The sequence below is a fragment of the Pseudonaja textilis genome, unplaced genomic scaffold (genome assembly GCF_049901715.1).
Source record: "Pseudonaja textilis isolate UNSWEBS1 unplaced genomic scaffold, rPseTex1.2 PTEXSCF22, whole genome shotgun sequence".
In the NCBI taxonomy this organism is placed as follows: domain Eukaryota; kingdom Metazoa; phylum Chordata; class Lepidosauria; order Squamata; family Elapidae; genus Pseudonaja; species Pseudonaja textilis.
In genome coordinates this window covers 246,994-262,928 of record NW_028262865.1, presented here as the reverse complement: position 1 = coordinate 262,928, position 15,935 = coordinate 246,994, and the positions used below count along the sequence as shown (strand labels likewise).

The 15,935-nt window shown below is 38.4% G+C and overlaps 1 protein-coding gene across 14 annotated transcripts in view; it reads right to left on the bottom strand.

Annotated features, from left to right (window-relative positions):
* The window catches only part of LOC113450252 (WW domain-containing adapter protein with coiled-coil-like), a 137,048-nt gene that overhangs the window by 11,748 nt on the left and 109,365 nt on the right, over positions 1 to 15,935 (bottom strand). For 11 of the 14 annotated variants that reach the window (XM_026721415.2, XM_087918924.1, XM_026721413.2 and 8 more), the window contains one exon: positions 13,225 to 13,384. In XM_026721415.2, the coding sequence (XP_026577200.1) occupies positions 13,225 to 13,384 (160 nt within the window). The remainder of the gene's footprint in view (positions 1 to 13,224; positions 13,385 to 15,935) is intronic. The other 3 variants (XM_087918918.1, XM_087918921.1, XM_087918925.1) reach the window with 1 other exon arrangement.

Sequence of the window (15,935 nt, the reverse complement as noted above, 5' to 3'; positions counted from 1 at the left end):
GATAGTTCAAGCCGTGATTTATCATAATTGTGACGATTATGGCTTACAGCTCATGAAAACCCCAAATCCACAATCTCAGAAAATTAGAATATTACATGCAATCAATAAAACAAGGATTGTACATAGAACAATGTCGGACCTCTGGAAAGTATAAGCATGCATATGTACTCAGTACTTGGTTTGGGCCCCTTTTGCAGCAATTACTGCCTCAATGCGGTGTGGCATGGAAGCTATCAGCCTGTGGCACTGCTGAGGTGTTATGGAAGACCAGGATGCTTCAATAGCAGCCTTCAGCTGTTCTGCATTGTTCGGTCTCATGTCTCTCATCTTTCTCTTGGCAATGCCCCATAGATTCTCTATGGGGTTCAAGTCAGGCGAGTTTGCTGGCCAATCAAGCACAGTAATCCCACAGTCATTGAACCAGGTTTTGGTGCTTTTGGCAGTGTGGGCAGGTGCCAAGTCCTGCTGGAAAATGAAGTCAGCATCCCCATAAAGCTCATCTGCAGAAGGAAGCATGAAGTGCTCCAAATCTCCTGGTAGACGGCTGCGTTGACCCTGGACTTAATGAAGCACAGTGGACCAACACCAGCAGATGCCATGGCTCCCCAAGTCAACAGACTGTGGAAACTTCACACTGGATCTTCAAGCATCTTGCAGTGTGTGCCTCTCCATTCTTCCTCCAGACTCTGGGTGCTTGGTTTCCAAATGAGATGCAAAAGTTGCTCTCATCAGAAAAGAGAACTTTGGACCACTGAGCAACAGACCAGTTCTGTTTTTCTTTAGCCCAGGTAAGATGCTTCTGACATTGTTTGTTGTTCAGGAGTGGCTTGACAAGAGGAATACGACATTTGAAGCCCATGTCCAGGATCCATCTGTGTGTGGTGGCTCTTGATGCACTGACTCCAGCCTCAGTCCACTCCTTGTGAAAGTCCCCAACACTTTTGAACAACGAACATCAGAAGCGTCTTACCTGGGCTAAAGAAAAACAGAACTGGTCTGTTGCTCAGTGGACCAAAGTCCTCTTTTCTGATGACCTAAGATGACTTTCAGGAGACCGTGGACCCACCCGGGGAGTCTTGAGGATTCCAGTTCCCGGTGGGAGTGGTCGGAAAGTCACTGGTTATCCATCTTCCTCTCAGCAGTTCATTTCCTTAAGTATGCTGGGTTTTAACTTCACTTTCTGAATCTTGTGTTTTACTCTGCTTTTCATCTTTAAAAGTTCACTGGTTGGTTGAATGCTGATTTATTTTAACCCCCTCCTGGACTCTAGCTGCTTTTTTCCCCCTTTGATTTATGTTGTTGTTTTGAATAACTTTTGCCGTTCCATAAGGAAACTGTGTTCTTTCATTTGATTTACATTAATATTGGACTGTCACCACATGGTTTTTGCATTTTATTAATTTGCAAAATACAGTGCATTTACAAAGTATTCAGACCCACTTCACTTTTGTCAATTTTGTTATGTGGAAGCCTGATTTTAGTTGTTGAAATTCATTTGTTTCTCAATCTACATTCAGTACCCCATAATGACAAAGTGAAAACAGAATTTTAGAAATGTCTGTAAATGTATTAAAAAGAAAAAACTGAAATATCAACATTGACGTAAGTATTCAGACCCTTTGCAACAACACTTTAAATTTAGCTCAGGTGCCTCCCATTTCTCTTAACAGTTCCTGACACCTTTCTACACCTTTATTGGAGTCCGCCTGTGGTAAATTAAATTGATTGGACATGATTTAGAAATGCACACACCACTCTATAGAAGGCCTCACAGCTGACAATGCATACTGTAGCAGAGGAAAAGCCATGAGGCGAAAGGAACTGCCTGCAGAGCTCAGAGACAGCATTACTGCAAGGCACAGACCTGGGGAAGACTACAATAAAATTTCTGCTGCACTGAAGGTTCCTAAGAGCACAGTGGCCTCCATAATTCTCAAATTGAAGAGGTCTGGCACAACTAGGACTCTTCCAAGAGCTGGTCACCCAGTCAAACTGAGCAATCAGGGGAGAAGGGCCTTAGTAAGAGAGGTGACCAAGAACCTCCTGATGGTCACTCTGACTGAGCTCGAGATCCTGTGTGGAGAGGGACAGAGTTCCAGAAGGACAACCATCACCGCAGTCCTCCACCAATCTGGGCTTTATGGCAGAGTGACTAAACGGAAGCATCTCCTCAGTGCAAAACACATGAAAGCCTGCTTGGAGTTTGCACAAAAAAAAAAAGTACCTGAAGGACTCTCAGACTGTAAGGAACAAGATTCTCTCGTCTGATGAAACCAAGATTGGACATAGAAATACTACCAAACACTTGGGCAGACCACAACCTGCTTAAAATAACTTGGAGAGGTCGGAAAAAAATAAGACGGAGATGGACTTTAAATACACAAATATTAAAAGGTAAAGAATTTATTCTGAAACTTAAAGAAGAATTAGCACTACTTTTTAATGAAAATACTAGACAACATACATAGACACAAAATCTTTGGGGCACCATGAAGGCTTACATACGCGGAATCATAATATCTTAAACAACTAGAAAGAATAAAGAGAGATGAACTCAACATAATACCTTGCAGGGAAAAATTAAAAATTTAGAATTTCAGTTGCAAGAAACACCACAAAATACTAAAATTAGAGAAAAACTGACCTTAGTTAAACATAAACTCAACATATCAGAACAGGGAGAAATGGTGAAAAACCTAAAAGCAGCCAGACAAACCTTTTTCGAGCAAGCAAATAAACTGGGAAGATGGCTTTCATATAGACTTAAAAAAGAAAAGGAAAAGAGAATAATATATCAACTACAGGATAAGAATGGAGAATACCAACATACAATAGATAGGAAAAAAGAAATTGCACAACAATATTTTGAAGAACTGTATAAATGTGAGGTGGTAGATGATGAAAAGATAAGGGAGTATTTGGAAGAGGAAAGGAGTCCATTAATAGCAGAAGACCTAAGGGAAAACCTATCTAAAGAAATAACTATGTCAGAATTGAAGCAAGCAATTAAGAATCAGAAAAACAATAGAACTCAAGGGCCAGATGGATTTCCGGGAGAATTATATAAGATGATGGATAAACTAATAGGATCATTGATGTTGGATTTATATAATGAAGTCTTGATAGAAGCCAAAATGCCGGACTCATGGAAGGAAACATATATCTCACTAATCCCAAAGGAGGGCACAGATAAAATTACAGACCAATATCATTATTGAATGTCGATCACAAAATTTTCACGACTATAATAGCAAACAGACTGAAAAAATTACTGAATGAATATATCCACTCTGACCAAAATGGATTCTTGCTGTTTAGACAAATCAGAAATAACATAAGGATAGTGCTAGACATCCTGGAATACTATGAGGCACACACGGAGAAACAAGTGGCCCTTGTTTTTCTGGACACCCAGAAGGCATTTGATAATTTAAATTGGAAATTTATGATACAACAAATTCAAAATATGAAATTAGGAAATAAATTTGAGAACATAGTAAAAACAATATATTCTACCCAGAAAGCGAACATCATATTAAATGGTGAAAATACCCAGTTTTAAAATAAGAAAAGGAGTAAGGCAAGGTTGTCCTCTGTCACCTCTGCTTTTTATCTTGTCACTAAAGAGTCTCCCAAGTCGAATTAGACAGAATCCAGGGATAAAAGGAACTAAAGACAAAAAGGAAGAATATAAATTGCAAGCCTTTGCGGATGACCTGGTATTTATCATAGAGGACTCCATAGAGGCAGGGAAGGAGATAATTAGAGAATTGGAAAGATATGGGGAAATATCCGACCTCAAAATTAATAGACAAAAACCTAAACTTTTAACTAAAAATCTGACGGAATCACAGAAAATAGAATTGGAAAGAGCAATGGGACTGCAAATAACAAAGAAAATTAAATATTTAGGTATTTGGTTGACCACACACTGTATAATAATAAAAGAGAATAATTATACTAAACTTATACAACAAACAAAGAAAGATTTAGAATTATGGGCCAAATTACAACTATCACTATTAGGAAGAATAGCGGCAATCAAAATGACTATCCTACCCAATTTTTTATATCTATTTCAAATGATCCCCATTAATTTTTTTTCAATGAGATGAATAAAATTACGGCAAAATTTATATGGCTAGGGAAAAAACCTAGAATAAGAATGAAAGTGCTACAAGATAATAAAAGCAGAGGTGGCTCTTGACTCCCAAACTGGGAGATGTATTATAAAGTGACAGTGTTAATTTGGACTAAGGTAGCAGTCACCCACTGGTGGTCTGCTAGAAAATTTTGGTGGGCTGCAGAGAAATTTCACCCCCAGAACCCCCCAAAGCAATTAATCCAGGCTGCGCAGAAACACAAGGCTGCATCACCCACATGGCCCATGGGAACCCTCCCCACCCACTCACTCCTTACCCGCAAACTTGCCTGCTATAAATTGCTATTTTTCTGACCATCAGCTGTTCTGCTATGCCGGGAGATTTAGATTAGCTAGGAAGTAGGAAATGGTTGGATTTCTTGCTTTCTAGCTAGTCTTTAGATCTTCGGCTCTGCTTTTAAGCAGAGCCGAACCTCCTTTAGGACTGAAGGTTCTATTATTCAGTGCAGACACACGGCAAGCAAATTTTATGTGACAGACTGAGCTAGCTGATGGCATAGATAGATAGATCACTGAATGATTCTGTGAGCAACTCCATCTGCCTGCCTGCTTTGCCTGATTTTGGGTAAAAGTTGATCTTAAAAACAAAAAAAACAAAACAGTATTTACATAAATATTTATAATATTTACATATAAGCCATGCCCAGCCAGTCACATGACCACCAAGCCACACCCACAAATTAGGCCATGCCCACAGAGCCGGTTAGCAGTCCCTGGGATTTAAAATGAGTTTGGTGGTCCCTGAGGTCCAAAAGGTTGGGGACCCCTGGACTAAGAAATTGATTAATTTAAATAATAAGTGAATATTAAGTTTAGAGGGCCATGACCTGCAAAAAGGATGGCACTCCTTTTTGTGGGATACAGGAACCAGAAAACAATCATTTTTCCATAGACATTTGATTAGAGATTCCCTTATACAAAATTAGATTAAAATAAGGAGACATTATATGAAAATTCCAATTTGGCTATCTACGATGGAAGCTATGGTACATCCTAACAATCTGGACCTATGCAAAATGACAAAATATAAAGAGGTTTTAGACACACAAGGGAAGTTAAAATTGAATCAGGATTTCCAAAAACAAGGGATATGTATTGATTGGTGGGCATATCTCCAGTTATAAAAAAGATAGAAAACATTTTGGAATATATTCAAAATTACAACAACTGGATAAAATTTTATTAGGTCCAAATGAAAAAAACATTACAAAAATTTATAAACTTTTGTTAGAGGTAGAATTAGAAGTTGTTGTTAAGGGATGTATGATAGCTTAGGCTCAAAACATAGGACAATATAAATTTGACAGATTGGGAAAGTATTTGGAATCAAAACTACAAATTAACAAAATCAGCGTCATACAAAGAGAATATTTATAAGATGTTTTATAGATGGTATCTGCCCCCAGGCGAGATTGGTGAAGATATACCCCAAAATGAGTCCAGCATGTTGGAAATGTAGAAAGAGGGTACTTTCTATCATATGTGGTGGTCTTGTCCTGAGGCCCAGAAATACTGGCTTAAAATTAAATATTGGCTGCAAGAAATTCTTAAGGATCAAATAGAATTGGAACCAGAATTATTCTTGTTAGGGATAGTTTAAAATATGGAAAAAACATAAAATATATTGTATTACATATTTTAACGGCTGCCAGAATAGCTTACGCTCAATGCTGGAAGCACAACTGTATTCCCCCAGATGAATTGATCATTCAAAAAATTATGACATGTGCTGAAATGGACAAACTGACCTTAATGTTACAAGAGAAAGATGAGTCTGAATATTACAAAAAATTATATAATTGGATTGAATTAAGATGAAGATGAAGGAATTTAAGATAATCAATTTATAGATTAAACGTATATATTTGCACAAATTATATATATTTGTAAATATGCACAAAAGAGAATTGTATGAGATTGAAGTCACAGAACTGTTAATGTATTTTTTTGTTTTTAAAAGACATAAAAGACTAATAAAGTTTATTTAAAAAAAAAAGAAACCAAGATTGAACTGTTTGGCCTCAATTTTGAAAGTTATGTCTGGAGGAAACCAGACACCACTCATCACCTGCCCCAAAGTGAAGCATGCTGTGGAGTGTTTTTTATCAGCAGGGACTAGGAGAGCGGTCAGGGTTGAGGGAAAGCTGAATGAAGTGAAGTACAGGGATATCAATGAAAACCTGCTCCACAGTGCTCAGGACCTCAGACTGGGCGAAGGTTCACTTTCCAACATGCCAACGATCCTAAGTACACAGCCAAGACAACACAGGAGTGGCTTGGGAACAACTCTGTGAATGTCCTATAGTGGCCCAGCCAGAGCCCTGACTTGAACCCTACTGAATATCTCTGGAGGGACCTGAAAATGGCTGTCTACCAACAGTTGCCATCCATCCTGACTGAGCTTGAGAGGATTTGCAAGGAAGAATGGCAGAAAATCCCCCAATCTAGGTGTGCAAAGCTTGTCACATGATATCCAAAAAGACTTGAGGCTGTAATTGCTGCCAAAGGTGCTTCAACAAAGTACTGAGTGAAGGGTCTGAATACTTATGCCAATGTGATATTTCAAGTGTTTTTTAATAAATTTACAGACATTTCTAAAATTATGGGTTTTTTTTTTTTGAGTTTTAAAACGAACTTTATTTGCAATGGATTAAAAAGATATAAACCTACAAGTGTACAGAAATAAAAAATAGTAAACATACTAATAGGACAGTAAACATATTTCTTTCTATTACATTTGATAATAGGTTTGACAGTTCATAATAAACAATAATAACTAAAAATCGGCAAGTACTCCTTGTCTCTTATAGATAACATATTAATAAATAAGTAACACATGTTACTCTACTATTGCTATTGGATTATAACTGTATTATTTAATCATTAGAACCTTCATAATGTTTATGTATTAGAGGAAAAGCTTGAAACCATTATTTTATATATTCAGTATATACAACTATATATAATATGTTTCCTGGGTTCATTTATTCTGTACATTCTTTTTCTTGCATTCTACCCAATTGTACCATTTATCCCAGACCAGGTAGTACTCTGAATCATCCTTCCCATTTAATTTGAGTGTGAGCCTCTCCATTTCGGCACATTCATAAATTTTTTCAGTAATAATACGTATCGGAGGTACGTTGGGCCTTTTCCAATATTGCGCCAAAGAAATTTACGCCGCTGTTAGTAAGCGGATGATCAGGTATCTCACTTTGGGAGAATAGTCCCCTTTAATCATCCCCAGGAGGAACAGTTCCGGTTTCCACTCCAGTCCGCATTCAATCATTTCTTCTATCCATATTCTTATCCTTGTCCAATATTTTTTAATCTCAGGGCATGTCCACCAAAGGTACCAAATTTCTCTTTACATTTCCAACAGCTTGGGTTTGCTGTTGGATATATTTTAGCTAATCTAGAGGGTGCCAGATGCCATCTATATATCTTTTTATATAGATTTTCCTTGTATGGTATTGATTTTGTTAATGTAAGATTCCTTTGCCAGATTTCCTCTCAGTCGTCCAGATCTATATTATAACCAAAGTTTTTTTCCCAGGCTAGCATTTGACCTTTCACAATTTCCTCAGCCAATTCGTATTCTAGTAGGTAATTATATAATTTAGATATCATATTTTTCTCCAGGCCCAGGAGTATTTTATCTAATTGAGTGTCTTTTATTTCAAATCCATAATCTTTTACATCCCTATTATATCTCATTTTTATTTGAAAGTAGGACCAATTGTCAATAATTATTTCTTGGGTTTCTAACTCCTGAATCGATTTAAGCTTTCCCTCATTGTCTATGATTTGGTGGTATTTGAGCTTTTTGCTAATATCCATCGTGTTGGGATGGAACATTGCCTCCATTGTTGAAAGCCACCTCAGAATTTTAGTGTAATGGTTCCTTCTAATATCTGTCCAAATTTTAATCAGAGATTTACGTATAGCGTGTCTGGAGAAATATGGCTTTTATTGTTTGGGTTCCACAAAAATGCGTGCCGCCCTATTTGTAAATCATGGCCCTCAAGTGTTAAAGATTCTTTTATTACCCAATTTAATCCAGTCCACACTAGTGCCACCGCTTTGTAATAGGTCTCCCAGGCGGGAAGTCCAAAACCACCTCTGCTTTTATTATCTTGTAGATAGATTTTTTTTATTCTTGTTTTTTTCCCTGCCCAAATGAATTTCATAACAATTTTATCCAAGTCTTTAAAGAATTTTTTATCCAATAATATCAGAATTGTTTGAAATAAATACAAAATTTTGGGTAGTACATTCATCTTGATCGTTGCTATTCTACCTAATAATGAGATTTGCATTTTACTCCAATTTTCCAGATCCTTTCCAATTTGTTGCAATAATTTGATATAGTTGTCCACCCTCAGGGTTGATGCTCTAGGTCTTAGCCAAATGCCTAAATATTTGATCTTATTCACAATTTGTAATCCCATCATTTCCTCTAATTCTTTTTGTTTAATGTTTGTTAAGTTTTTAACTAGCATTTTAGTCTTTTCCTTGTTAATTTTTAATCCTGCCAATTTGCCAAATTTATCCATTTCATTTAATAATACTGGTCCCGAATCTATTGGTTCTTCTATGACAAAGACCATGTCATCCACAAATGCTTGTAATTTGTACTCTTGACTTTTAATTTTTGTTCCCTTGATTTCTTTGTTCGATCTAATTCTGTCCAATAATGTTTCTAGAATTGTTATAAAAAGCAGAGGTGACAGCGGGCATCCCAGCCTGACACCCTTCTTTATCTCAAATGGTTTGGTAGCTTCTCCATTTATCAGTACATTTGCCTTTTGTGTGGCATAAATTGAATTTAACATTTTTACAAAATTACCACCAAATTTCATCAGATTAATCTGGTATTTCATGAAATCCCAATTAAGATTATCAAAGGCCTTCTGCGGATCCAGGAAAACAAGAGCCACTTGGTTTCCTGGGTGCAGTTCATACAATTCTAATATATCTATTATCGTTCTCATATTATATCTAATCTGTCTCATGGGAAGGAATCTGTTTTGGTCAGGGTGAATTTTGTCATTGAGCACTTTCTTTAATCTTTCTGCCATTACAGTCATGAAAATTTTATAGTCTGAATTTAGAAGAGATATTGGTCTATAATTCTTTATTTGATTGGCATCTGCACCCTCTTTAGGAATTAATGTAATACAAGCTTCCTTCCATGATTCTGGAATTTTAGCTTCCAGTAATACCTCATTGCAGATCTCTAGCAACACATTTTCTAGTATCTCTCCATCTGGGCCTGGGTTTTTGTTGCTTTTTTGTTTTTTAATCGCTTCTTTTAATTCACTTAAAGTTATTTCTTTATAAAGTATCTCCTTTTTGTCCTCTGGCAGCGGATGTAAAACTCCTTCTTTCAAATATTCTTTCATTTTGTTTAGATCAACTGTAGCTTGCTTATATAAGTTCTCAAAGTACTCTCTTACAATTACCTTCTTTTTTTCCAAATCAGTTTCTATTACTCCATTTTTGTCCACTAGTTGGTATATTGATCTTTTTTGGTTTTCTTTTTTCAGTTTGTACGCTAACCATCTACCAGGTTTAATAATTTTGTTTTATATACTGTAGCTTCTTGGTTAGTTCCTCCTGATCTAAAATGTTCATTTCATGTTTAGATAGTACCAGCTCATTTTTAATTTGTTCATCTCCCAGAGTTTCCATTTGTTTTTTTTCCAAATCTTTTTTTTTGTTAGGGTATTTCGTTTTTCCCATCTTTTTTTATTTCTATTTGCTATGTATGCTATAGATATTCCCTTTAAATATGCCTTTGTTGTATCCCAGAGGTTCTGCAATGAGGTATCCTGTTTTTTATTAAATTTAAAGAAAACAATTCTTCCCTGATTTTTGGGATGTAGTCTTTCTTTCAATAGTTGCGAGTTAAGTGTCCATCTACTTTTCTTGTGGGTTGGGTCTTTCCAGATTATCTGCAGCAGGTTGTGAACTGCCCAGGTGTGAGTTAAAATCTTTATGTCCTGAATCTCCTTAAGTAAGTCACTGTTTACCCATGCCATATCTAGTCTAGACCATGATTTATGCGGATTGGAGTAGAAAGTGAACTGAGTCACCCCTGGGTTCAGCTTCCTCCAAGCATCCACTACTTCTAATTCTTCGGCCACCTGATTGTCTTGATTGTTATTTGTAATTGCATTATAGTCTCCAAATATACAAATTTTGGGGTTGCCAATTTCTATCAATTTCTCATATAGGATTTTATAGAATTCATTCTGATTTTTACTGGGGGCATATATCCCCACCAACAGAATGTTTTTATTTTCAATGACCACCTCTACCATTAATATTCTCCCCATTGTATCATTATAGGTCAATTTTGAAGTTATTTCCTCTTTAATATATAGTACAACTCCTCTGTTTTTTTCTTCTACTAATGTTATATACATTTTCCACGATTTTTTATTTTGTAAGTATCTCTGATCCTGCGTTTTAATGTGAACCTCTTGGAGACAAATTGTATCAGCTCTCTGTTTCTCTAATTTAAAAATATTCTCTTCCTTTTAGATGGGTCATTTAGTCCATTAATGTTCATAGATATTACCGTATTTATCGGCGTATAACACGCACTTTTTCCCCCTGAAAATAGGGGGCAAATGATGTTGTGTTATACGCCGATGTCCAGGAGCGGAATCCTCTTTAAGGGATCCCGTTCCCAATAGTGCCTAGCGGCGGCGCAGCATCGTGACGTGATGTCAGCGCTGCGCCCGCCGCATATTATCACAGCCGCTGGCAGCTGATGAATATGGTAAGTGGAGACCCTTTCTTTGGGGAGGGGAGGGGGAGGGATTGAGGGAGGTGAGGTGGGGTGGGGGAAGAGATGGAGGTGAGGTGGGGTGGGGGCAAAGAAATACTGACGTTTGGCAAATGCCTCACTACTTATGATTGGCGTTGTGGTAATAATATTAATAAAAAAAAAGTTCTGAGCTACCCTTAATTTTTTCCTGAAATTTCCCTCTTAAAATGAAGATGCGTGTTATACGCCTGTGCGTGTTATACGCCGATAAATACGGTAGTTTCAATCCTCTTTCCATAAAATTATGTTTTCATGTCATTATAGGGTACTGAGTGTAGATTAATAAGAAAAAAAATGAGTGGGGTCCTTTTACAGTGCTTAACCCCGCCTCTTCTGTCTCTTTTCCGGAGTGCAGGAGTCAATAGCCAGAGCTGGCACATGAGAGGACACCTATCTGTGGTCCTCTCAGGCTCTGCATCCTGCCCTCACTACATTGCTGCTCTATATTCGGCACTCCAAATTCACAGTGAGACGGCGCTCCATGTTCAACATTTTTTGTCTTTTCCTCCTTGAAACCTAGGTGTGTCTCATGGGGAGTGAGAGAGTTGAGGGCTGTTTCGAAACTGAAACAGTATTTGCTGTGTGAGCAAGGAGACAGCAAGGAGCCTGGGCGTGGTTTAGCTCAACTGTTCTGTAGTAAAGCTGTTTGCTGCTGTGAAAGTAAAACTGAAACAAACTCCTCTCCTCTGCTTGTGTTTTGCATTTGGAAGAGATTTCTTTTCAGGTGGGGAGGGGGAATAGAACTCCTTGGCATCAGAGCGTGTTAATAATAACATTGGAAATACTAATGTTCTGATGGTCGTTTTGAAAAATCCTTTCTTAGTGAGCACCTAAAAGCCAAGAGGAACATACGTGCCAAATTTCAAGTTTGTAGGATTTACAGTTCTGGAGATTTTGTGATGATGTGTGAGTGCTTTTTTGCTTATATATATATAGATTTAAAAAGGGAGAATGTAACAGATTTCCAGACAATGTTTGCTTAGAGCTCAAACTGTAAATTCAATCTATGAACTTTTATCAACAGTCATAAATAAGGTTGACTGCTTGAGTCTTTTGCAAAGTTTATTAAGAGTCACCCAAGTACTGCAGAAGGACTCAGGAGGACACTTACTGATAGACATGGGGTGGTTAATTCAGAAACTGAAACTACAGCAGGCCCTTCTCTCCCTCCCAAAAAGGTGAGAGGAAAGAATACTTGAATTTTGTTATCTTTCAAGCAGTTCACAATTCCCTCTATGCTTTTTAGAATTAAGCCCTCCTTGAACATCTTTTCAATATTCTCAGTGACACAAACTGAGCAACATGGTATATGCAGTACAATGCAGTGAACCATGTGTAGATCTGTACATTGGGGAAATAAAACGACCATTTCATAACTGCATAGCACAACATAGGAGAACAAACCCATCAGGACTAGATTCATCAGTCTATCTGCATTTAAAAGACAAAGGCCACTATTTTGGACAGAGGGGACTGCTGGTTAGAAAGAGGGGTCAAAGAGGCCATCTGTGTCAAAACTGAACAGCCCTCTCTCAATAGAGGGGGAGGGATACAACATCATCTATCTCCAGTCTATAACACAGTCCTTTCAACAGTTCCAAGAAGGCTCCACACCCATTGTGACCCTGATGACACAGATAAACCTCCCAGTGACTTGCTAAAAGAACGCAAATGACCAGCTGTCCAGTATAAATCCTTTCATTCCCCACTATCCCCTTGGAGCTGAAGCAGCTTCTTGGATGAGATGTGAAAGAAAAACCAGAAAGTCCAGTTGCCTCTTGAAAAAGCACCTTTGGGACAACCATGACCTGGACGACTGAGAATCTCCACAGACATTCTTTTACCACTATTTCTACTTTAAAGACCTAGAATTTTTCAAGCTATAGAGAAAGCTGACTGAATTTTTAGGTCACACAACTGCTGCTGATATATCAGGTAATTTCAAACTATATGTCTAATAAATGCCTACTGTATGTATACAGAGTTAGGATGGAAAACAGGTTAACTGCTCTAGGTTATATACTATTAAAAAAAAATCAATCTCTGCTGGTTCTACAGCTTGTTTCTTCCTACAGAAGGGAACTAGTCTAATCTCCCCCCACCCCCAACCTACAAAGTGAAGATTGGAAAGTTTATGAAAAACATTAGCAAAGAGTACTTACTAAATGTTATCAGACACACAAAAGTACGAATAGATCTGATCTACAACACAAAAAATAGTCACCTGCTTTTCTGCATGATCTGCAGGCCATCCTTGGACATGCTTTGTAAGATTCTCATTGAAATGACCTGCTAATGTAGGAGTTAATGAACATGTAGGCCATCCAGATACATTTTGCGGTGCTGTTGTGTTTGAGGTATGAGTTGGACCAGGAGATGGACTACTGTAAGAAAAAAAATGAACTGTCACTGTATTGTATTCATACAATTTTCAAATCTTCTAAGAATTTTTTCCTATTATTAAAATATGAAATGTATATATTACAGTTGTGCTCATAAGTTTACATACCCTGGCAGAATTTATGATTTCTTGGCCATTTTTCAGTGAATATGAATGATAACACAAAAACTTTTCTTTCACTCATGGTTAGTGGTTGGCTGAAGCCATTTATTATCAATCAACTGGGTTTACTCTTTTTAAATCATAATGACAACAGAAACTACCCCAAATGACCCAAAGCTAATGAGTTATTAGACTACATGTATATTTTATTCACTGCTTTCAACAAATCTTTAGTTTGTATCGTTGAAGAACAGTTTTTTGAGGTATTCCATTTAAAGCATGGATGTCCAACCTTTTGGCTTGCCTGGGCTGCACCGAGTGAAGAGGAATTATCTAGGGCCGCATATAAAATATATAATGTAGTTAATGCATATAAATAAAACTTCATTTTTATATGAACTTATGGGGCTGCACACGGCCTGTAGGGTGTGGTTAGACACGCCTTATTTAGAGCTTTTTGAACTGGAGTGGCATAGAAATGTTGACAATGAAAGAAACAGCAGCCAAGAAAAAGCACTTTTAAAAAACTAGGCTTACTTTTTACATTTAAGAAAAAAAACCTATTATCATCTATCAAACTGCTGTTTCTTTGAAGGATACATATTTACTATTGTTAACTCCAGCATCCAACTTCTCCCTCCGAGAAAGAGATGGGAGAAGGTAAAACATATGGCTTAGTAAGAGATGTGCAGTTTATCCGAAATGTATTCAAGCCAAATTGTCTCAGACTGTACAACAAAGTTTGTGTTCATGAGTTACTTTAGACTCAGTTTACTCTAGAATGAAGGTGATGGGACTTATTTTCATAAAAATCAAGGGAATGGTTGGGGAAAAAATCTTCCTCTATCATGTTTCAAGTCTTACATAGCTCTCTGATATCTCCAGCTATGTAGTTCTTAAAATAAAAGTGGAGTATGAACATACACTGCTCAAAAAAATAAAGGGAACACAAAAATAAGACATCCCAGATCTGAATGAATGAAATATTCTTATTAAATACTTTGTTCATTACATAGTTGAATGTGCTGACAACAAAATCACACAAAAATTATCAATGGAAATCAAATTTAGCAACCCATGGAGGTCTGGATTTGGAGTTACACTCAAAATTAAAGTGGAAAAAAACACTACAGGATGACCCAACTTTGATGCAATGTCCTTAAAACAAGTCAAAATGAGGCTCAGTAGTGTGTGTGGCCTCCACATGCCTGTATGACCTCCCTACAACGCCTGGGCATGCTCCTGATGAGGTGGTGGATGGTCTCCTGAGGGATCTCCTCCCACACCTGGACTAAAACATCCCCCAACTCCTGGACAGTCTGTGGTGCAATGTGGCATTGGTGGATGGAGCGAGACATTATGTCCCAAATGTGCTCAATTGGATTCAGGTCTGGGGAACGGGTGGGCCAGTCCATAGCATCAATGCCTTCGTCTTGCAGGAACTGCTGACACACTCCAGCCACATGAGGTCTAGCACTGTCTTGCATTAGGAGGAACCCAGGGCCAACTGCACCAGCGTATGGTCTCACAAGGGGTCTGAGGATCTCATCTCAATACCTAATGGCAGTCAGGCTACCTCTGGCGAGCACATGGAGGGCTGTGCGGCCCCCATGTGTGCGACCCCACACCATTACTGACTCACTGCCAAACCGGTCATGTTGGAGGATGTTGCAGGCAGCAGAAAATTCTCCACGGTGTCTCCAGACCCTGTCACGTCTATCACGTGCTCAGTGTGAACCTGCTTTCATCTGTGAAGAGCACAGGGCACCAGTGGCAAATTTGCCAATCTTGGTATTCTCTGGTAAATGCCAAACATCCTGCACGGTGGTGGGCTGTAAGCACAACCCCCACCTGTGGATGTTGGGCCCTCATACCACCCTCATGGAGTCTGTTTCTGACCGTTTGAGCAGCCACATGCACATTTATGGCCCGCTGGAGGTCATTTTGCAGGGCTCTGGCAGTGCTCCTCCTGTCCCTCCTTGCACAAAGGCAGAAGTAGCGGTCCTGATGCTGGGTTGTTGCCCTCCTACGGCCTCCTCCACGTCTCCTGATGTATTGGCCTGTCTCCTGGTAGCGCCTCCATGCTCTGGACGCTACGCTGACAGACACAGCAAACCTTCTTGCCACAGCTCGCACTGATGTGCCATCCTGGATGAGCTGCACTACCTGAGCCACTTGTGTGGGTTGTAGACTCCGTCTCATGCTACCACTAGAGTGAAAGCACTGCCAGCATTCAAAAGTGACCAAACCATCAGCCAGAAAGCATAGGAACTGAGAAGTGGTCTGTGGTCACCACCTGCAGAACCACTCCTTTATTGGGGATGTCTTGCTAACTGCCTCTGCTTTCCACCTGTTGTCTATTCCATTGGCACAACAGCATGTGAAATTGATTGTCAATCAGTGTTGCTACCTAAGTGGACAGTTTGATTTCA